We start from the raw sequence: 23,056 nt of genomic DNA, 5'->3' as shown, positions 1-23,056 counted from the left end.
CTACTAAAAAAATATTTTGAGTAAAATGGAGTAGTTAGTTTCTATCAGTCTTCAATCTCTTTTTCTAAAATATATTTAGTTGAGAACCTGAGCTACTATAAGGAACAATATAAAGAAAATAGACATTGCTGGAGCAATTTGGAGCACTGTCCTCAGCAAAACTAGAAATCGTGGGCTGTCATTGAACCTGATGCTTTCTGAAATGAGAGTTCTGACATTTGTGTTTTGTTTTGTTGTTTTGGGCTTGTTTTTTGGTTTGTTTTGCTAATTTTAATTATCTATAAATAAAGTGAAGATGTGCAATTTGTCACGTAATAAGTACATGGCAAAGTATTGATACAACTCTTGCAAAATTGAAAACTTCCCATATTGCTATCAGTGCACTTCTAGACCTTGCATTTGGATGTATTCTGTCTAGAGATGAGCTGCTTTATATGAAGATGATCCAGGAATACACATAATCCATAGACACTTACATGTCTAGATATGTCTTGAAGGATGTGGAAAGATTTCAATAATGATAAAAAGTTTTAGAAGTTTAAAAGTTGTAGATGCTTGCATATACATGTGCCTATTCTCATGCACAAAGATTTAATAAAGTCATTATTTTGTATTTTGTCACACTAGAGCTGTCTCATGCATTGATAGTGCTTTCATGCCTCTCCTGTTCTCTCACATGCCACGCAAACAGTCAATTTAACCTCAGCTGCCTGCCAGCTCTCTCTTGGGATCCTTCTAGGGGGGAAGAGAGAATTGTCAGTGAAGTCACATTGTGGTTGCATTTGTGGCACCTGGTGGAGCCCCAAGGCTTCAGTGCAGTGCCTTATCTCTTCCTTAAAACTTGTCCAAATAAATCTGTCCTCTCTTTTATGAGGAATTTTTGTCTGGCATTTTAAGTGTTATTGGTGACCACTATATGTCCAAGGGAATAACTCGAGGATTCAGGTGGGGCAGCTCATGTGCTGAGTATTCCCTGATATACCAGTGGACTCCTTGGTTTGTACCACATCATTGAGCATGTCCAGCCTTAGCCTTTTGCTGCCAGTGCCACTGATGAACCCCCGTGACAAGGGACAAAGTTGCTGAGGTGACTGCCCGGTGCTGCAGCAGTGTAGGAAGCTCCTGCGGCTGCTCCTCGTGTTGCTAAGCAATGGAGATCTGACAGTGCATTTCTCCCTGTGCCAGGGAGCAGGAGCAGCAAAACTCCCAAAGAAAATGCATCTGTCACACTGCAAAGATGGGAGGCTGTTGCAAAAAGGAGCTGAGTCAGGCACAGGAGCCTGCTTTTCCAGTACCTTTGACAAGTACAGTATAGCTTGGGAGAGCAATGTGATTTCTTTCTCCACTTCGTGGTTCCTGAAGTGAGAGGGATGGAATATTTCTTCTAAGCACTGCAAGAAAACATAACAGATTTTTTATTATTACGTACCCTTGGAAATTCTTTAGTTTATGAGACATTTTTGTTATCTGTCCTTGTAGCAGTTACTGGGCTGCCTTGAGCTGCTCTGACACTACCATATGCTGTCACCTGATTAGTTGTAATTTACTTTCAGAGTTCACATTAATTGAGTGTCAAGGGTGTCTGATTTAGTAAGCCTTTTGTATTTTTTGGTTTGTTCATTTGTTTGGTTTTTAGCTGGCAAAATACCTGTTTGTTGGAGACAAACACTTGTACTGGAAAGAAAATAGATTATATGCTTTAAAGACAATGGAATGACCTCTTAAAAATATGGTGGAAAACTTCTGGTGTCTTCTCACTGTAAAATTCTAATAAAATAACAGATGGAAAACACAGCTCCTGCTCAACATCCTTCTTCTGTGCATGTGGTCAGCCTCTGAATCCATGTAGAGGATAAATGAGCACAAAAAGGGAATGTGAGGTATATGTAAAGAAAGATGTTCTTGACTATATGTTATCTTGATAAACAAAAGCCTCCTTAGTGAGCAGTAATTCTTATCTTTTAACTGTACATGCACAAGTAATTTACTTATTATTGCCTTTTTCTGTGGCAAATGGAAGGGGAAAGAAAATCCATTCATGCTAACTAGGGAAGAGAGGTAATTTCACAATGCAAATTTCAACCTAATCTCTGTATTTCAGGTTCAAGTCAATTTTAAAATAAATGGAAATGGCCTTAAGACAGGTCTGTGCATCTATGTCCTCTGCAAAGTCCATAATGAGTGATTACAGCAAGATAATGTTGAATTTTATATGTACATTGAATGTGTATTTTTTTGACCAGTAAGACAAATTTTGGAAAGAGAAAATTTTGAGAAAGAGCATAACTCTTGAACTGCTGGCTTTATTTGAAACTAGAACAGTGTTCTAATATCACAAGAAATGTTCCTTCAGGTCAGATGACAGATCAAACATGATCATTACTCAGTCTTCAAAAATTGCTCACAGCATGTACCTAGGGAAGACATGTGAAAGCAGGAAAAACTCATCGTGAGCTTGTCTCAGAGTATCCACAACCTTACAGAAGGTTGTGTAGTGCTAGTGCTTCTGTGGTCAGAGGCAGCAAGTTTTATTTAATTGCTTCTAGTTTATTTTTCCTTGATTTTGTCCAAACTGCTTTGGAGTCTGGGCAACATTAAGAGCAACAGAACCCATTACAAGTGGTTTCATAGTTTGATCTGATATTGTGTAGAAAACCTTTTTGTTTTGAAGTCTGCTCGCTGTCCTGGATTACTACTTTTGGTGTTGGAAAAAAAAAAATCCATTTTTCATTTCTTGCTTGCCATTCATGAGTTTGTAGAACTGCATATGCCCTCAGTAGTACCCCTGTTCTGCATAGAGGGTCTTAGCCTGTAAACTCATTTCTTTTACTTACATTTTTTCCCTACCTGGTGTGTTATCTTCTTTCTTTTTATATTTTCAAGGTGGTGGTTTTGGAATCTTTTTTGGTCTTTGAGAGAAAGACTAAAACTTTGTTCCATTTTCTGTTTTGTTTGCTGTTCCTTTCCTAATAATTGTATTCTGTGTCTTTTAGGCTCCTTGTTGAGTCTACAGCCACAGTACAGGGTAGCTTTTCTGCAGTAGCATTCCTTTTGGGAAATCCTCATCCACTGTATCCAGTGATACATTTTATAAATCTAATGTTATAAATACTTTTAGTTATTTAATATTTAAGGTTTTGCCCGATCAATCATCTCAGTAGGATCCCACTGGTGATTTTACCTCACACTGGTGGTTGTTTACCTATATCCCATTACCTACCTTTTAAACCATTATTCATCTGCATGAGATCAATTTTCTTTTACCCTGTGGCAGGTCAGTTTTCTTAGGAGTTTTTGTTAAGGGGTGGTCTCAAATCCCTTCTGTGTATGCAAGTTCACTTCTTAAAATGATTTTAACATTGATGCTAAGACAAGACTTCCCTCTACAAAATTTCTGACTTCTCCTTTGTTTATCTCATTTACAGCTGTCTTCTGATTGATGCTGCCAATTGGGCAAATAGTAATTTGTTAGCACTCTTTTGCTTCAATGCAGCGCATATCATGCTTAGAATATAGTTGTTCTCTGAAACTTGCAAATTTGTGCAGACAGGATACAATCTGTCTGTGTGTTCCCTCTTAAGTGTTTTGCAGCACTGGTGCTGTAGATAAAAACAACAGCTTAGCTAAGAATGTTTTTTGAATGTCACTGATATTTCATCAAATTGTCACAAGTGTGCCTATGCATATCAGGAAAATTCACCATGAGCAGCTGTTGTCTTGTTCTTTTTAATAATACAATATTCCTACTGAATTCTTCTCACACAGTTTGTATTACTTCCTGTACAAGACAATTAGGGCAGGTGTACTCAGTGACTTTTTAAAGTGTCTGAAACAATTATGTTAAATCCTATTCAGAAGATTGAAAATTCTGCTTTATCCAGAAAATCCCACAAAACAAAAAAAAAAAGATGCACAAATGCAAAGTGAAATTAGATAAACACACCTAATTTCTGTAACCTGCCCTATAGGATAGTGAGGTAAACATCTGCATGAAATGGAAATGTAAAAATTAAGTCATACTAGACTTAAGGGCTGAGGCTTAGACTCAGAATTTTGATTCTTCCCAACAGCATTCTCTCATGTTTTTCTTGTATAAACCAGATGGTTTCCTCAGTGGAAAAAAAAATTGTTTCCTGTTGGAAATCTTTGGACTTAACATTTATTTTGATTTGTGAATTATTTAGGTTGTGGCAATGCTATTCATGAATTTAAACTTTTTTCCTATCCTTTGGAATTGTGAGCAGAAGGTATAATAAGGAAATTAACAGGAGGCTATGCACTCTTGTTTTGGACAGTGTTAAAATATGAACAGACATGACAGCTGAGTAAGAATTAGCATTCTGAGCTCTAAAACTAAATCTGCTGAGGACAAGTCCATGGGCATGTGCACGGTGAGGGAGTCAGGTGTGGGTGGGCTTTGCTGTGGTCAGAAGGCAGCAGATGCACGAGGCAGCCGGAATTTGGGAATTTAACCGTGTGAGTGGAGCGCTGTGCTCGTGTCTGATACACTGATACTGTTCACTCAAGTTTTGCGCCCGTCTGGTGAAGTTCTGTGGCTATCCCACTGAAAATCAGCTCCTCTTATGCTGTCCCAAAGAAAATTTACAATGTGGTTTGGACCAAAGTGTGCAGGAGTGGCCCAAATATAAAGTAGAAAAGTTGTGTGCCATGATGGCTCTTAGGTGGTTTTTTTTAATATATATGCCTTTCCCTACTGCCTAGCTGACCAAGTAATTTAGCTTACAATTATCTGTGAGAGATTGTATCTTGTCTTGGAAAATCTGTACTTAGCTTGCTTCATACATCAGGTCACACAACTGTACTAAAGTCCAGATAACATCTTGTTCTCTTATTTACTCTCAAATCTTGCTTGCTGTGGTTTTTAACTGATTGCTGCAAGTGTTTAGGCTCTTCATACTTCCAGGCCATCATTCACAAATACTTTTCCCTTCAGTTTTCCACTTCTTGTTTTCTTAAAATGGGCTTATTTCAGATCTGTATTTTTTGGTTAATTTTGATTGCTTTGTGGGTGCAGCAGATTTGCTGTCACCACTAATTTTCCACACATTATTCTTGTTTTCTTTCTGATATGCTTCCATGGCCTCCTTTGTACTCAATGCCATCTTCTCTCCCTCCTTCCTTTCCTACTCTGAAATTCATCCTAACCTTTCTCTCCTGACATTGTGGCTTCTCAGTTATCACTAGGTCTTAACCTTCCACTAATTCAGATCATAGTTCCAGCATTAATCTATATTATGGTCTGCATACAGTCCTCCTCCTGTGTACAGTAATTTAGTTTGGTCTTTGTGCTTAAAAATAAAAAAGAAAAAATATGGAGGAAATTGGATAGAAATGTAGAAAGTTGAAATGGTCTGAGGATAATCAGGCTTTGTACTAGAGGGACTGCATTCAGCTCTTGCTTGCATGAATTTTGAATTAAATTGAAAGGCCATGTAAGATTTAGAGAGCAAAGTAAAGCCATCAGGTGAAGAGCAGTCAAGAGGAAGGTTTATTGCAGTATAGATTCTTAGACAAAGTTTTAAAATTTGTGTCTTAAGAGCATAGGTATTCAGGTAGCAGTTTGTTGATTATTAACAAATACCAGCAGGTCCAGTTTTTAATAGGTTCAAAGTCTAGCTTACAATTCAGTGTTCTACTCCTATGATTTCCTTGGTTGTGAAATTAAGGAAAGCATTAAAATTGATAATTTAATGTTATTTATATGCTAAAGTACTCTATTGTCTGGTACAAAACGTTAAGACCTCCTTTTCATCTTGTCTATTATCAGCAATTTAACAGAACTAAGTAATCAACATGCTTATTTTTTTGTTCTGCTTTTTTAATTAGTCTAAAATGTTAAAGGCAATTGGTTTCTTCATGGATACTTACAGGCTTATTAATTTCATTTTATGACTGAGCTGAAATCATATACTGCAGTTTTCTATGAAATGTATAGTTTCATTGACTAATTTTGATGCACTTGTTTTCTCAGTGAAATTAAACTCTCTTGTTCGAAAGTTTAATTAATTTTCTTAAACATTATCTTGTTCCTTGTGAGTCATTAAGATATTTTGCAAGTGGCACGCTTCAGTAGTGGCAGCTTTATTGCCAGACCCTCATTAGAGATACAGAAAACAGTTGATAATTGTTTGCTTTTAATTTTCATTTTACATATTTTCATACCATGTCTCTAATTGTCTGTCACATCAAGAAATCCTGTTGCTACAGTCTGAAAACTATAATTATTTAAATATTTTCTAATAGAAATTGTTATATTTTCTAATATATAGTGCAGTCTTGCCCAGTATGTATTTTTCAGGCGTTACGAATCTGGACAGACAGGAATAACAATAACAAAAATATTTATTTTCTTAGGATTGTAATAACTCTGTATTTAATATCAGGCTGAGTTTATCAAGGAAGCATTTTAACTCACTTACTGGGAACTAAAACAATTGCCTATGTGAAAAATAACTAGACTTTTACCTTCAGAATGTGAGAGAGTATATATTTCTCCTTGGGGAGGCTTTACATCTCCTCTTTTGTTTTTGGAATCATTGTGGTGGAAAAGGGAGGATCTGCTTGCTCTATGCTTGTGTACACCCCACCATTGGGTTGCTCTGTCAGCAGTGCTGGGCCAGTCTGAAGCTGAGGTTGCCTGCTTTAGTGGAAATTTATCTTAGAAATTACAGTAAATTGTCCCTGAGGCATTGGTCCTCTTACATTCCTTTTGCAAGCTGATCCTGCTTTCATCTCCAAGTAGCTACAGCAGCAATCCAGCATGTTCTGCACCAGCAGGAATAGGTTCAGCTTTCACTAAGTGATGTCTGTCCAGGGCCCTGCAAAAAAAAGAATCAGATGTGAGAGAGGCTAAGACCAATACTATTTCTGGCACTATTTCTGTTTGTATCTTATGGTTCTGTCAATCAGTATGATCACCCCATTGGCCATGGGAAGCTGTTTCAAGAGTGAAAGCTATTTTCTTGCATCTAGATCTCTAGTCTTTGCACATAACTAACTATGGATTCCAGCTTTTTATTGCTTAGGAAGATAAGTCTGCTTTCTAGACTGTCGGAATCTGAGGTATTGATGATTCCGAGATTGTAGAAAGTCTCTGTCTCTCAGCCCCCCTGCCAGAGAAGAAGCCATAATTCAAGATTGTTTATTCTTGCCTTTTCAAGGTTGTTTATTCTTGCTTATCTCTAACATGTTCTGCTGCCCTGCCACAGGTCTGTCCTGCAGGGCAGCGTGTGGGGCTCTTTCCTCAGTGGGATGTTACAAACATTATATACCAGAAACTACCTGTGCTATATTTACAATAATGTGCCAATATCTGTCACCTATGTTGAACAGTGTGTCCCCAGCCTAAACCAATAGAAAAATGCCAACACTACAGTGATCCTGATGAAACATGGAGAGCATGAAGAAGAAGAAAAAGGATGAGACACACCCAATTTCCTCCATCTTGTCCCCTTTGAACCCCTAATCTAGAATTCTAAAATTTTACTTTTGCACCTGTGCTACACTTAATTATCATTTATATCAAACACTCAGAGCTTGTAGTTCATCCTGTAAGATTGAAAACTCTTTTCCATGGACAGAGATCAGAGACAGTGTCTCTCAGGGCTCTGTACAGGGGGGTTCCTAACCCCCTGCCAGGGTCCCAGGCCTTCCAAGGCAGCCAGAGGGAAGCCCTGGATTCCCACACTAGAGTAAAAAATAATTTATTTTGATTGCAGGGGTGTCTTAACACAGAGATACTTGCTGTTTGTGTGGTGTTGTCAGAGACAGTTGTCTTCAGTAATGGCCCAAATGCTTTTGTTGTATCCAACTTCTTGTTCTTCCTCGATCTTGTAAATTCCCTTAGCTTTCTTCAAACTCTAGCTGCTGCTGATGTCTGCAGGCTGTCTTTGCAAAGGAGAGTAAGAGTCCTTATTGGATTCCTGTGTAATTTTGTCACTGGTTTGGGAACTATGAAAACCCTACCTTGACTATAAATGGACTGATGAGCATCCTACTCTGGACATGTCATCTGCTGTCTTTTCTGAGGAAAAATAAAATGCTTCCTTCTCAGTCTCTGCTTGAGGTGGAAGTGTTGGAATGGTTGCATGCGTCTATTAGGCCTATTTATATGACTTCCTTGGAAGCAGAGTGACCTCAGTAGTTTTCCACTTAGGCTGCTTTCATTGACTTCGTAGCAGCAGTGTACATTTTGGTAATGAGAGATCCATATGAGTAGGCTGGATTTCTTTCAGGTTTGTTACTCCTCTAGCAAGTCCCTGGGTAAATGCCAAGAGTGTTGTTAGACACTCGCACACTTGTGGCACAGAGGTGTTGGAGCACAGGCAGAGGGAAAAAGGGTAAGAAGGAAATTCTCTCTCCAACCTTATGCCTTCTCCTGGCTTACTCACTGTGGGTGTGAAGGGGGGCAGGAAAGAGAAAGCCTTGATGCTGTGCAAGCACTGCTCAGCAATACTCAAAATTCTGGTGTTTCCAACACTGGTTTAGTCACACATCCAAACCCCACAGTACCATAAAAGCTGATGAAAATTAACTCACTTTCATGCAGACTCAGTATCCCTGCTCAACCCTCCACTTGGGCCAATGACAGCCCCTATGGAAGTGCTTTTCAGGAGATTTGTGTGTGGTGTATACATGTTGAAGTAATGAGGAGGTATGGGTGAGATGTTAAATAATCAGAGTTTCTGTGAAGCACCTATTTGATGATTACCTTTCAGCTCAGTGCATGACTTCAGTTTTTTGGTGCAGAGTTTTGTCATCTTGTTTCTTACTGAACTTGTCTATGTCTTATAACTTTAGTATTTTCTCTTCATAATTGATCCCTACATAGTTGATCTATTAATATATTTTCTCTAGTACCTCACTGCTTTTAGTCTCTTCTGCTTCCACATAATAAATACACAAAGCAGCCCTGATCTGGTATCAGATGTGCTAAATCTCTACACTTTTTCTTATGGTATAATGAAAATGGGGTATTTATTTTCTTCATATTTCTTTTGTTGTGGAACACTTGACAGCAATCTGTCTCCCTTGTACTTTGATAGTCTCTTGTGAGACTTTCAAATGGCACTAATAAGCCAGTTCCTCATCTAGTGCTTTGGCATACTGAAAGAATTCCAGATAAGAAGACCATTTTTCTTTTAGAGGTCCTGATATTTACACTTAGTAAATTTGCTAGATTTGCTAGACATTTCAAACTGTAGATCTATGTAGTATCAAGTGAAGGAATTATTTGACTTATCTCAGGAAACTGAAATCTACCTAACTAGAAATCTGAATTACCATTTTGCAGTCCTTTAGAATAATACTTTTGCTTAATGACAGTGTGCATGATTTTCTTAATAGTTCAGCTATTTCATTGCTAAATTCTTTCCATTAGCTCATGATGGATGTTCTGTTTTATTTAGAAGAATGGGCATTGCATTCATTAGGCAAACTTCATTAAATTTGGAGCTCAATCAACTAGAACTATAATTATATGGAGAGGAAACTTCCTAATCTGACGTTTGTAAAACTGAGCCTTTTTTGGAATTGGTTATTATCTTATGTGACATGACTAGCTGAGCCTTTGTATTGAACAGAGGCAGACTCTGGGAGGAGTGCCTTTCAGCTAGCAGAAGTGTTATTTTCTATTATAGTTTAATTGTTTTATAGGCTTTTTTCACCACAATGAGACATCTGCTCCTTCTATATATGGAGCAATAATAGACTGCTTGAGGTGGCAGCAAGAAGTGTATACTATAAACTGTTATCTCATCATTTAGGGTTACTTTATGGCACTTCAAATGATACCTTCTGCTGTTTAATTCCAGGAAGGTTATCCTCTTGTCCTTTTGATCTAAAATTTATGGATCTTGGTATGTCTGTGAAAGGAAAAAAAAAGAACACTCTCTATTATGAATGGAAAATTATTTCACTTTGTGACTTCAGATGAATGGTTTCTATCAGCATCAGTAAGGGGAAGCACCACTGCTTATCCATTTCTGCTTTACCTATAGCAGCACATGTAACCCTAGTGCAGGTTAGTGATTGGAACACTTGCTGTTTCTTCCTTCTTCGGTTTTTGGTCAATGCCTTCCTGGAAGTGCAGTACATTTTAAGATGAAGACAGCTAATAAAATGTCACTGCTTGTTTTGGTCAAGCTGTAGATACTGAAAAATTCAGTGGAAGCTCTTACTTAAGAACAAATTAAGAATTACATTCTTTCTACATACTCTTGAAGAAAGAAGCTGAGAGCTAATTTTACTCTCTGACCAAACATCATGTAGCTCAACAAATGGTTTTAAGTTGTACCTGTCTTGCAGTATAGAGCAGCCAAGGTGTTAAATGTGTACTGTCCTCAGTGTTTCATTGTGTTCAGTTCTGCCCTATATTCTTTTAGGTACAAGACTTCTGAGTGTGAATTCTTCATTTTGGACTTTTCCACCTCACTGCCCATGAGGAGTGAATTAGCTTGCTTCCTGCTGCCTGATTGACACTAAAGGAAGAAGACTGGGCAGACAGTCTGTTGAAAAATTTTGACTTGTTATCCCTTGACCTTTTGGAAACATATTCAGCCAAAAGGATTTGAAAATGCAAAGATTGTTCTTCTGAGTCTGCCTCAAGGAAGAAGTACTCATGTGTAGGAAAAAAGAGAAATAACTCAAATTTGGTTGAAATAGTCTGCTTATATGAAAAAAGAAAAATAATTTATTATAGGTTGGGATGTATACGCTATCCTTAGGAGATTGGGATAAAAAAATAGTTGGGCTCTCACGTGGAGTCCAGAAACAATAACCACACTGATTTGTGCCTCAAAAACAGGTACCCATCAGAAGGGGTTTTTCTCAGTAATGTTTTGTTGGACATTCATGGTTCTAGAAAAGATAAACATAAAAGGTGAAAGAAAAGAGTGTAAAAACAGCTGGAAGGAGGGCTTGAACAAAGTAATAGAGTATGGCCCAGACAAAAATCTCAGAGCCTATGCCTTTTATTGACTCTTAAGGACAAAAAGTGCTGAACAAGCTGGTTTTATTGGCTGCATTTGTTTCTGTGGCTGCAAACAGTGCCAAAGGATCTGGTGTGAAATGGGTTGTAGGCAATCCCTTTTGGGGACCACTGGTTTAGGTGAGATCTTTGTATATGGGGTTGAGGGCTCACTTTTAACATGGTGATAGTGAAAGCAAATTTCTTGTATGTATTTGGTGAAGTCATACTGTTCAGTCATTATGGGATGCACTGGGGAAATTTTGAACACCTTTGATCATCTCTGGAGAGAGCTCTGTTCTGTTCTCTCTAAATTCATCTATTAGATTTGTGAGATGGCAAGAATTATGTGCTTTTTAATTTCCATGGCCCTTTTGGGTTCAGTGCAGAGAGAACTCTGTGATAAAGGTTGTTTAAGTTTGTTTTTTCAAAGATAGTTTATTGACATATGGCAAGTAGGCATTCTTGCCCCCAACATATTGCTCTCCCATGTTGTTGACACTGGAATATAGTTCTGAGATCTAGAAAACTGTGGAAGATTTGTGGTGTCTGAAGTTCTTTGGAACAGTGTGGGGAGGTAGGGTGGCAGACAATGACACACCAGTTCCATTTCCATGCTACGTGTTTTCCACATCCCTTGCAAGTTGAAGAATATAAGAGCTTACTGAACTGATTACCACTGTGTTTAAGTTGGAAAGTTTTATTTTTTGAAACTATTGCACGAGGAACTTCCAGGATTTCCCAAGACTTATGTATCCTATTTGTTCAAACACTGTGTGTATTTGGAAATTTTATCAATGTGGCTTAAATAAAGGAACAGAAATTTGAGTGTGTTGTGGAAGCTGTATAACACATTCCAACTTTATGTTAAAAAAATACTTTGTCAGCTGGTACTGTAGGTAGTCCTTGTGTCATGGCCTTATTTGCATATTTTTGAAGTGATAAATTAGATAACTGTCACATTATGCTTTTGAGAAGGTGCTAAGTGCAGTGCTCTGGCTCTGCTCAAAGCAACCTCCACTTTAGCATAAGCAGTGGAATTTGTCATTTGGCTGAAGGCATTAAACCTTACAGTGCTTGAGCACCACAGTGAATTAATTTCCTGAGAGTTATAGGTATGGCTGATGGACAGTTTGTCAAAGGATTTGTCTTTTAATTAATCTTGCAAAAGGTAGCATGCCCCAATCTGTACTTGAATTTTCTTAACAAACACTGCCAACTTCAGGCTTTCCAAATCTAATTGCAATTAATTAAAAGCAATGCATGACTATTATTTAAAAATTAGTTGGTGGTTACATTGTCATGGATACCGTTGTGTTTAATTTTTATTATCTGGGGAAAGAAGTCCCTGAAAATGGAATTAAGCTTACATCTCAGTCATTTAAGTGTGTGAAAGAAACACAGTGGTGGTGATGGATTCATTCAGTTACTATTATGTTTGAGGAGAAAAAATATAGCACTAACCATGTGAAAGTCAGAAATGGATGAATAAAAACTACCACACACGAACACTGTGCTGTAGAGGTTCCCATTATGGGTAGAAAGCACATTAAAAGAACACTAAAATGGACTTGTTCGACACTAGTGTCATTAAATTGCTCATCAGTTTACTGGAATTTATAAACCAGAGTGTGCTGGTTTATAGATTACAGGTATGAACAGTGAAATTTGGCTACTTTGTTGGTGCGCAGGAAGTTTTAAACACTCCATGAAAACAGATAACTCATGATAATTTTGGTTTCTCTAGAAACCAAGATCCGTGCCTACTGAGGGCAGCAGCTTGGGTCAGGATGGCCTAGGGAGACCAGGGCTATCATGGGCCATGGCTCACCATCTCTTCATCCTTGCACAGACCAATGAGTCACTCATCAATCAGCTCTAAATTGCTGCTGTTTCAAGTGAATGGCATTTTAGCTTAAAGCACCATTGATTTTTATTTGGCTTTCAATGCTCCACTTGAAGTGGTGACAGTTGAGAAATCCATTAGCGCTCATGGCTGCGTCCCTGCAGATGCCCAGGGGAACATCTTGGGACTGCGGCTCTGGCGGTCACGCCAGGCCAACGCTTCCCTGTTCATCAGTCCGTGCTTTTCAATCATTAGCTAGCATCCATAATTGGGAAACTTTGAATATTTCAGACCTAAATGTTGGGAAATGCAAGGCATTACTGCAAGTACTGATTGCTTTATCTTGCATATGCTTTTTTTTTTTTTTTTTTTTTTTTTTTTTTTTTTTTTTCCCCTAATGCTTCTGTCCTAGAATTCCTAGTAGCTTTTTGAAGCTGCATGTCTTTCTGTCCTTTGGTTAATTGTGGGGTTTTATGTCTTTCTGTCCTTTAGTGTTCTTTTTTCCCCAGGAGCCAAACTGTGCCAGAGGATTGATACTTTGAGAGAGAAGTGGGAATCCTCTTATGTACCTGATAATTCCTTGCTCATTTTGATAATTCTTTGTGCTGACACTGTTGTAGTAACTTTGCTACTGCTTGGGTTATTTTCTCATGTTTATGATGTTTAGGAGAAGTAGTGAAATACTCACTTGTAATAGAAACCCTTCTTTTCTTGCATGTAGGAAACTCACAAATGGGTGCTACCATAGTAGATGCATTGGATACTCTTTATATCATGGGCCTTCATGATGAATTCAGAGAAGGACAAGAATGGATTGACAAAAATCTTGATTTCAGTGTGGTGAGTAGAGCCTGCTCTTAATATTTCTCTAGTCCTTTTCAAGGTGTTCATCTTGGGAAGAGCCAGAAGAGGTCTTTCAAGTGAAACTTAATAAAAATTACAGATCAAAGTGTCAGATGTAAACTTGTTACGAATGTGACATTCTCTGTGTGTCTAACTTTGTATTAGAAAAAAAAAATGCCTGACCTTTTCACAGTTATGATTGTAAGTAGAGATATACCTATATATTGTACTTTCAAAGTACAAATTATAACTAGATAATGGAAATAAGGGGAAGTGTTTTGTGAGAAACAACCAGGCCTCAGAAATGAAGACATAAAGATAAGTTTTTTTGGCTGATAGTTGTTACAAATAGCTGAGCTATGAAAGACAATTTCCCCCCAAACTACAGTGTATGAATTACTTAAGAATACAATCTCTTCTTCTATTTCTTAAGAGTTTTAACACAAAATATGTCACTTGAATTCTTGAGTTTTCCTACAGGCTCTTCATCTGTTGACACATCTATCACTAGAATTTCCCAGTTGGTCATGTAGCATCTGAAATTCTTGAGAATCATTGAATAGAAGCATTAAGTGGAAGAAATGGCTCTATTTTAGTCTTATTGATTAGTGTACTTAATACTAATTTTGGGACTGTCACAGACTCTGTGATGGAATTTGTATTTCAGTCCTTGGATTTGCCCTGTGGTTCCAAAAGTAATTTTTCATTCATAAATGCAAATAATAAAATATAGTTGTACACTCTGAATTCAGCAAATGCTTACTGTTGTTTCTATATTTTAACCTACTTTTCAAAAATTATTTGTTTGGGCTTTTTCCTTTTGATCTATACCTTGACTGTCTGGCAAGCATCAAAGAAATTTTACTCTGCTATTTCAGTTAGTGCCAGCTAATTATTCAGTCTAAAACAGAAGGTCCTAAATATATCAGAGACAGTGTAGAGATAATGATACCATTATGAGGGTGAACTAAATTGCTTCCATAGCTTTTGTCTGATCTTAGGCAATTTCAATATAAATTTGCAATATTAATCTAGGATTTGGATGGAAGAAATTTACATGACCCTCTGGGGTTCAGTTACATCTTCCTATGTATCAAAATCCATTTTTGAAGGTTAATTAGTTGTCTTGTGCATACACCAAACTTGAGTAGTTTCCTGATATGGTTTGGAGTTTATAAATAAATACATAAATTTTATCCTCTTGGATTCTTCTACTGGGACATGGAAGTCATTGGCTTTACACTGTCCCACTGCATGTGTGATTTATGACTTTAATAGGTATTAAGTGGAATCATCCTGCATTGGTGTTATTTTTCTTGTATCACCTTTATGTGAAAAGCCTTTTATTAAAACATTAGGGAGTATTTCAAACTTCAAAGTTTTAATCAGTGCTGTTTGAAGAAATTTTTATTCACATAATCTTTTTGAAATATGTAATATGTGCAAAATGAATTTAGTTTTGATCCAAGCACTGCAGGTGCCGTAGAAATTGCACAAAAGGAAAGATGTACCTGTAAATGTCATTTCAGCTGTGTGCAGATTGGTGAGTCAGCTTGTTCAGTGCACGTTGTAGTGACTTTTCTGGATAAAAGGAAAAGTCTTGCTGATCTCAAAATCTCTTAATAAAACTACATTTCTGTGTCTAATAGGTTGAAGAGAAGTTTATGGGGGAGACAGATGGAGTGTATGTGGAAAATTAGCTGAATGGGGCACAGAGGGAGTCAGTTGTTAAAACTATCTGGTTCCTCTTAATTTTTTGTGGGTTAAATGAGTCAAAAGATACTGTTGAATTTAACCTAAGGATAATAATGTGGAAGAAGGCAATAAAATCGTTTATTCTCTTGAATTTCTCAGTGGTCCTGCAGTACTACTTGTTATAATATAAAGGCTATTCCAAGACAAAAATTATGTTAAGATAGAGCTCTGAATTTAAATTTAGTAATTTAGGTTAAAAAAAGTGCTTTCTGGGAATTCTCTAATTACTATTTTGCTTTATCTTTTAAACCTAGAAGGTTCGGTGCTATACTGAAGCATAAGAGAGAAGATGCTGAATTATAGAAATGTGCAGTCCTTGCCTTTTTTCCCACCAGCCCCATATTACTGTAATTGCACTTTGTGGTGATAAAATGGTTAAAAGGCAGGAGAAAAACTAATCTGATTTTAATAAAATTGGTTGAAGCTGTAACTGGGATTGTCATTTGGTGTCACAAAGATGTGCACGAGCATTTCAGTTTGGATCTAGAGACTGCAACAGTACAGAGCCTTGCATGTGGATTGCCTTAGGATATGTACTTTCTTTTTCCTTGATAGTTTTTTTCCTTCTTTCATTAAGGAGTTGGTTAATTATTTATTAATGCTTTCTTTCTGTTCTAGAATTCCGAAGTGTCTGTTTTTGAGGTCAATATTCGCTTCATTGGCGGTCTTCTAGCAGCATACTACCTTTCAGGACAAGAGGTAAGGAGATTGGAAGGTATCTGAAATTCAGTGTATTATAGCAAATGTGGCAGATGGAGCCTTTTGTAGAATCTTGATTTCTCAGTAACTTGCAGACTAATTTCACAGCAGTCAGTTGTCCAAAATAACCAAATTCTTAGAGTATGGAATCTTTAAAGTTTGTTTCTGAGTAGGTCTCTTGGCATTTAGGACACTTGGTTACAGTTTTGAAATGCTTCTTTTATCAAGATGTTTTCAGAAGATATCCACTCAAATAAGCATCAGCTTGAAATGTCAAGTGAAATGTCAGCCTTCTCATGCCAACAATAACTTGTCTTGATATTCTGCAACTCTATGAAGGTAAAAATAATAGCTTTGCCACTTGTCCTGCAAGGCTGTAGGTTTGCTTCATCAAAGTGCTACTCAATCTTCTTACCATTTTCTCGGTGACAAACTGAGAAATAGCAAGCCAATTTTATACAACTTTTGAAACTTCTGTTAAAAATAAGATGTAGAGACATGCTTAGATTGACAGGATGCATGTCCCCAAAGACTTGCAACAATGGACTTCCTTAGTCCAGCAGTCACAGTGCTGTGACCTCTTACTTCACATACTTTAACAAGACTAGAGCTTGACCCCAGCAATTCTCATATCTTAGGAGCTGCGTGTCTTTAACCTATTGCCTGTGTCTTTGATTCTTTGGGTTTGTCCTTTATTTTTCATGACCCTTCTGTAGCCAACCACCTGACGTATTTCGTGGCTTTCAGGTGTTCTTAGGCATCTTCTTCCTTTGTTTAGGGAAGCACCACATATGAATCAAAAAGTTCTCAGAAATTTTAAGACTGCAGCCCTAAAAGTAGCCAAGAGAAAACTCATAATTTCTTGTCTCTTTAAGTCTTTGGCATCATCCTGGGATCTGTGAATTTTCTCTTTTATGAGTGTCTTGGTTTGGGAAGAAGAGCTCAGTGGCAAAGCAAAAACCTTGTGTACATCTTGAAAGAAATGAGTGGTTTATTTTTCATCCAGTGCTCCTGCTTCACCTTCTTCAAACTGGAACATACTCCTTGGAGGTATTTACTGTGAATATGAAAAACCTCAGAGAAAAAGCAAGAATTACACATTCACAGCTGAATTATTTGTATATATTGTTACTACACTTGTGCACAAGCCCCTTAAAAAGAACTTTTTTGCTCCAGTATGCAGATGGGTGCAGCCAAGCACTGCCAAAACATATGCTTTGCCTGCAGAGTAAAGCAGAGTATTCCTTCTTAAATTTGCTTCTAACCTCTTGGTAGAGTCAGAACAAGCTCCTTTGCTTAAATAGCTTTAATTTCTTTCCTTCTTAGAAAGCATCTACCCTTGCTTTCCTAAATGGTGGCTGGGCTGAGTCTTTTGTTTTTAAGATTTTTATGGCATAATTCTCTCCAACAGACTTCAAATGCTTCATGACTTGTGATACAGGATTCCCGTCAAATGTCCATATGTATCATCTTTATTTTCCTAAAGAACTGCTATAAAAAAGAGATCAGACTGCATTTCTTTCAAAATAGTGTGGCAGCTAGGATTGCTTAGGGTATCTCAGAGTCTCCTTCCTTTGCCAAGTTGGACGGGGTTTCTCTGCAATTTGTCATTGTGGATATGACAAGTAAAGGATTTTGAGGCTCTTTAGCAATTGAGCCCAGGAGAGACACCTGCGTCTGGGAGCTCATTGGAGTTGGAAACAGGTTGCTTGAGATGTGATTTCCAATCTGGTCCTCTCTTCCCCAAAAAGGGAATATATTCCTTAGCTCAGGATTGGGGTATGCTTGATTTCTTTATCCATTGCATTCAGACATGTGAAGAGGCACTTTGTAGCGTTCGTAAGACAGACAAGCCTGTTCCCAGCCTTTTGGGTGTTTTACCTGATCAGGTTGTGAACATGCACATGGGCTTACACCTTTAAGGCAGTCTCTGTCTCCTGGTAGTTGTCCTTTCTTTGTTCATCAAGCCATCATTTACTTGATCATATTCACTTACCACACCTTGTTGATATTCCAGTCACTGTCTTCCTACCTCCAAGCCTCTACTTCTGCAAGGCTGTTGCTAGATTGGTTTTAGAATGGTTTCAGGTTAATTTTCCATACTTTTGCATGTCTTGTTTGATGTATTTTAAGTAAGGTCCAGTGCAATGAACTGCTGCTTAGAATTAATTCTGTTTTTCTCCTTTAAATAAATATAAATTCTGCATAAGTCTGCAACAGGAGTTACTGCTGTTTGATGATAGTTATAAAAGCTGCTCTTACTTCATTTGGACTACTATCACTTAGTGTTGATAAAGGTGCTGTAGGGACAACCATAAAACAGTGTCCAATACTCAACATCAGCTGTGGAACTTTAATAATTTGTAAATGGCCATGTCTGGAGAATTTTAAAGTCCTCGTGGTGTATCTACAATGCTTTTTGTAGGGAGAAGGCAACTGTGCTTGAATCTGATTGATTGATAATGGTAGCTATAGACCATAGTTTTCAAGTACAGCAGAATATTAATTTAGATTAAATAGTCTTTTTAATGCTTTTGCTGAAAACATGTTAGATTTAAAGTTTATTTAGCATGTCTAGTGGCATGACTCTGTGGCTTCCATGCTGTATTTAAACTGTCCTGTTACTGCTATTCCTTAGAAGACCATCAACTGAGATAATGGTTTTAATAATGCTGATTATAATTAATGGAAGAATTTTAAGCCTTTTTTGCTAAGATTGTGAGTATTGCTGTCCTTTAATCAATAAGGGTTCCCTCATACTCACTGCGATGAAATGGGTGAATAATGAAATATATGTCCCATATAACCAAAAATAAAATTGCTGTTCTTAGCTGCTGACAGCTTGGCTGAAAATGCTGTAGGGTTTGTTCTGTCCAGTGCTGAGTCACAGGCCTTTCTTTGTGAAACATGACTTGTGTAAATTTTTTAACAGCTCAGCCTTTCACATGTGGGAATTTCTGCTGGGCTTTCATGAGTGATGAGCATGTAAAGCTAAAGCTTAAGAAGGATGCATTTTGGTGAAAATGTCATGGTTGTCTTGCCTCCCTGTACCTGTGTGCTAAAGTAGGGAGACATAGTTGTTTCCCTAACAGGCAGTTCTCTTGATGTGTGAAAGATCACCATCTTTCTCCATTTTTCCATGTCAGTGTGCCTTTTAAATGGAAGATAATCAAGATACTACTGCAAACCTAGACATAGTGGAAAGTTTGCCCATGCATTCTGTTTCAGTCTTCTAAAGTTGAAGCAACATTGATACCTCTCTGGTGGCAGGAGTTGTAGGTCTGCAGTCTGGTGGGGGGGTCTTGTTTAAATCCTCTGCACAGTATGTTTCTCCTGGCTGATTGTGGACAGGCCATCTGTTGTCTGGCTAGTTGTATGTTACCAGATAAAAGAGTGTGCCTTCTTTGTCTCAGTTCCCACAGAGAAATGAGGTCCCAATCTGTCTTCAGTTTTGAGATTCTTTGACTTTTCTCCAGGGTACATTATTTGAACTATATAATGAATATATGCTAAAACCGTGGAGTATAGAATCATAGAATGGTTTGAGTTGGAAAGGACCTTTTAAGATCATGTAGTACATTCCCCCTGCCATAGGCAGGGACAGCTTTCAGTAGACACATTACTCAGTCAGTGCTCTCTATGTCCTGGCCTTGAACACTGCCAGGAAAAGTCCACAGCTTCCCTGGACAGTACAATCTTGTTACCCTCATTTTAAAAATGCCTTCCTAATAGGGCCCTAAGAGGGCTTTGAGCAGCCTGATCTGGTGGAAGGTGTCCCCTCCCATGGCAGGATTTGGAACTAGATGATCTTTAAGGGTCTTTTCCAACCTAAACAGTTTAGTGATAATATCCACTCTAAAACTACTCACAGTTTTAAAACAGTTGTCCCTTCTCCTGTCATTAGAGGCTGTAGTAGAAAGTCCTCTTCATCTTTCTTGGAAGCCAGGCCCCATTCAGGTGCTGGAAGGTGCTAGAAGGTCCCTCTGGAGCCTTCTCTTCTCTAGGCTGACCAACCTCCACTCTCTTAGCCTGCCTTCAAAGCAGATGTGCTTCTGCCTTCGGATCATTTTTATGTCTGTCTTCTGAACCTGCTCCAACAGGTCCACATTCTTCTTTTATTGAGACCCCCAGAGCTGCAAATGGTATTAGGGTCCTCAGTATAAGTGGAGGGTGTTTAGTGTATTTCTTTCGAAATTATACAAATGAAAGGAAGAGGAGGTTGGACCAGATCATCCCCTGGGGTCCCTTCCAACCTGACAGATTCTGTGCCACAGAAAGAGGCTCAATAAAAAAGGTTGGAAAAAAGCATGATCTCTCCTGGGAGTGCTCTGTGTCATAAAATAATAGAATCATCTAGGTTGGAAAAGACCTTGACAATAGAGTTCAGCCTCTCCAGGCAGACTCTCTTGTATTTTGCCATATTCCAGAGATTTCTTCCCAGTTCCAGTAAGCAACCTGTGTAAAGCGTTCACTCTTAGTTATTCTTTATTAAATTGTATGCTAATAGGTATAATCTCTAAGTACCTAAATAAGAAATGTAAAATTCATTGTGCCTATATTCAATAAGGAGCCACTAATTAAATATTTTTGAGGTGTAGGGCTTATGAGAGTTGCTTAGTAGAATCGTGAGTGACTGGAAGACATACTGTGAAAACGAGGCACTCCTGTTTTCTACCCCAGGTCATGATAGAATGGATAACATGTTTATATTTTACATTTTGGTCAAACATTATTGTAGTTAAAGTGTATGAACTGCAAGTTTCCCGCCTTCTCAGTTCAGAGGCACCACTGTGCTTCCTCTTTTGCATCTGTCAAATGAAATTAATAGTCCAAAATAACATCTTGATGGTAAAAGATATAATGACTTCTTTTCTAAATTGAACCAGACTGTTTCTCAGTAATCCCTGAAACAATCGTTTAATTTCTGTAAGAACTATGTACAGTCTTCATTATGCTTGTGGGTTGGGGGTGAGGGACAAAACTATGATACAGCTGATAATGTAACAGATAAGCAGAAATTAAATGTTCCATATGTCTAGTTTGGGGTAAACATTGAGTATGGCAGCTTAGGCTGAAAACTAGCTTTATATTATTTAAAAACAAACAAAAACCATCAATAAAATCCCAAAACAAAACAACAAAAAAGCAAGTTTTTTTTTTAATGTGGCTGCATTAAGTATTTTCTTTCTTATGTGCATCATACCAGCACAAATATAATTTTTGTCTTTAATTATGAATCCATGTGTTTTTTTATAGTTTTCAGTGATGCCTAGCAAGGCACTGTTTAGAATTTTTCCCAGAACAGTAGGCTTCTTTGTTTATTCCAAGTTAATTCCCTAGATTTACTGTATAAGAATGTTTTGTATTCTTTATGATTTTCTTTAATTTAGTATCCAGCACTAATGAAATAAATATCTTTATATTACTGTATTGTATGTAACAGCATCAGGATAGAAATGCTTAATGAAAGAGTATCATGTATACAAGGAGATTAGAGCAAGATAAAGCTACTTGTATTTCACAAAGGAAAAAAAAAAAGGATGCTATTGCAAGTTGTATTCTTATTAGATTGGATCTATCTGTTTATACAGTCTTCTAAAGTAATTTTCCAGGGAGGTTATCTGGAAATGAACCCACAGGGCATGGCTGTTTACTGAGGATCTGCCTCTGGAACTCTTTGATCTCCTTTGGTGTCTATCTAGTTCTGTGGTTCAAGATTTTATTCAAGATCAGTCGTATTTGGAGCTTGTTTTTTCTCTGAGTAACATGGGGGTTTTCCTCTTCAATATGGATGTTGGTATTGGTAAATTCTTTTTTTCAACACAAATTATCTAATTGCTCTTTATTTGATATATGGTTGATTATATGTTCTTCCACTTCTTTCAGTTGCATCTGTGGATCTGGATCCTTTTGGGCATCGGGGTAGCTGATACTGATTTCTGAGGGAGGATAGGAGAACTATTTTGTAAAATCACTGCCTGTCCACAATGCTTTCAACTCCTGGTGCAAAAGAGCAACAAGCAGGCAAACAAAAAGAATGAATGGCACAAAGCAGAAATGAGTTGGCTGATCTCTCTGTGTTAATGCTGAAAGAACAAAACTTGCCAGCAGACCACAGCGATGAGCTGCAGGAGAATTTATAAAATAGATCCATGATGATTGTGTCTGAATGTAGAATTTGTGAGAGTAGGCTACCAGGAAAACAGGAGTTACAGTGTCCTCAAGGACTAAAACAGTAAAAGGTCTATTGCAACCTGATGTAGGATATCACACTGGAATTTTCAACAGAAGTTGGATTTTCTCGTGAGGTGCTGCATCAAGTGGTCCAAGAGTTGTAATTTCTGCTATGCTGTCCCCAGACCTGGCTATTAAAGGAGCAGTCAGTACGAGGAGGACTTCACCAATGACAATGCCAGAAGAAATCAGATTCAAGCCTTCCTATTGGGTGTGTGAACTTCTTTGAGCTCATAAAGGCAGGTGGAGATTCCTAGAGCATCTTGCAGGTTCCATTGTTCCTCATTTCTGAAATCCATTCAAAAGACAGCAGTGAAGATACTGAACCCTGCTACGAGCAGTATTTTCACTTCCAAGTCTTTGTGAACACACTGTAAATGAACTTTCTGCTCTCCAAATGGGAATTTGTTCAAGGAGGGAGAGACAGACATCTGCAGAGCCCGTGTTGCATACATGCAGAATCATCCAGTAATTAAACACAGGGAATAATCATTGTAGCAATAAAGCCTAAATAAGACAAAGAACAATCTTATACCAGAGGTTATTGCTCTATGTTCAAAATCCAATTTTTTTACAGTTGTACTTGATGAATTGCTGTCACTGCTCCTCTATGGCTTCTGTCCAATAGCCTCCAGCATTGATGATACCTACTGCTAGAATGAGCATGATTGCCTGCCAAATGTCTGTCCAGC

The 23,056-nt window shown here is 37.8% G+C and overlaps 1 protein-coding gene across 2 annotated transcripts in view; it reads left to right on the top strand.

The window, feature by feature from the left end:
- The window catches only part of MAN1A2 (mannosidase alpha class 1A member 2), a 131,801-nt gene that overhangs the window by 47,106 nt on the left and 61,639 nt on the right, over window positions 1-23,056 (top strand). For both annotated transcript variants that reach the window (XM_021549098.4, XM_021549099.4), the window contains exons 4-5: window positions 13,555-13,673; window positions 16,050-16,130. In XM_021549098.4, the coding sequence (XP_021404773.1) occupies window positions 13,555-13,673; window positions 16,050-16,130 (200 nt within the window). The remainder of the gene's footprint in view (window positions 1-13,554; window positions 13,674-16,049; window positions 16,131-23,056) is intronic.

This window comes from Lonchura striata, chromosome 1, assembly GCF_050655825.1.
Source record: "Lonchura striata isolate lonStrDom1 chromosome 1, ASM5065582v1, whole genome shotgun sequence".
Classification (NCBI taxonomy): Eukaryota; Metazoa; Chordata; class Aves; order Passeriformes; family Estrildidae; genus Lonchura; species Lonchura striata.
This window is presented reverse-complemented; position numbering and strand designations above follow the sequence as displayed.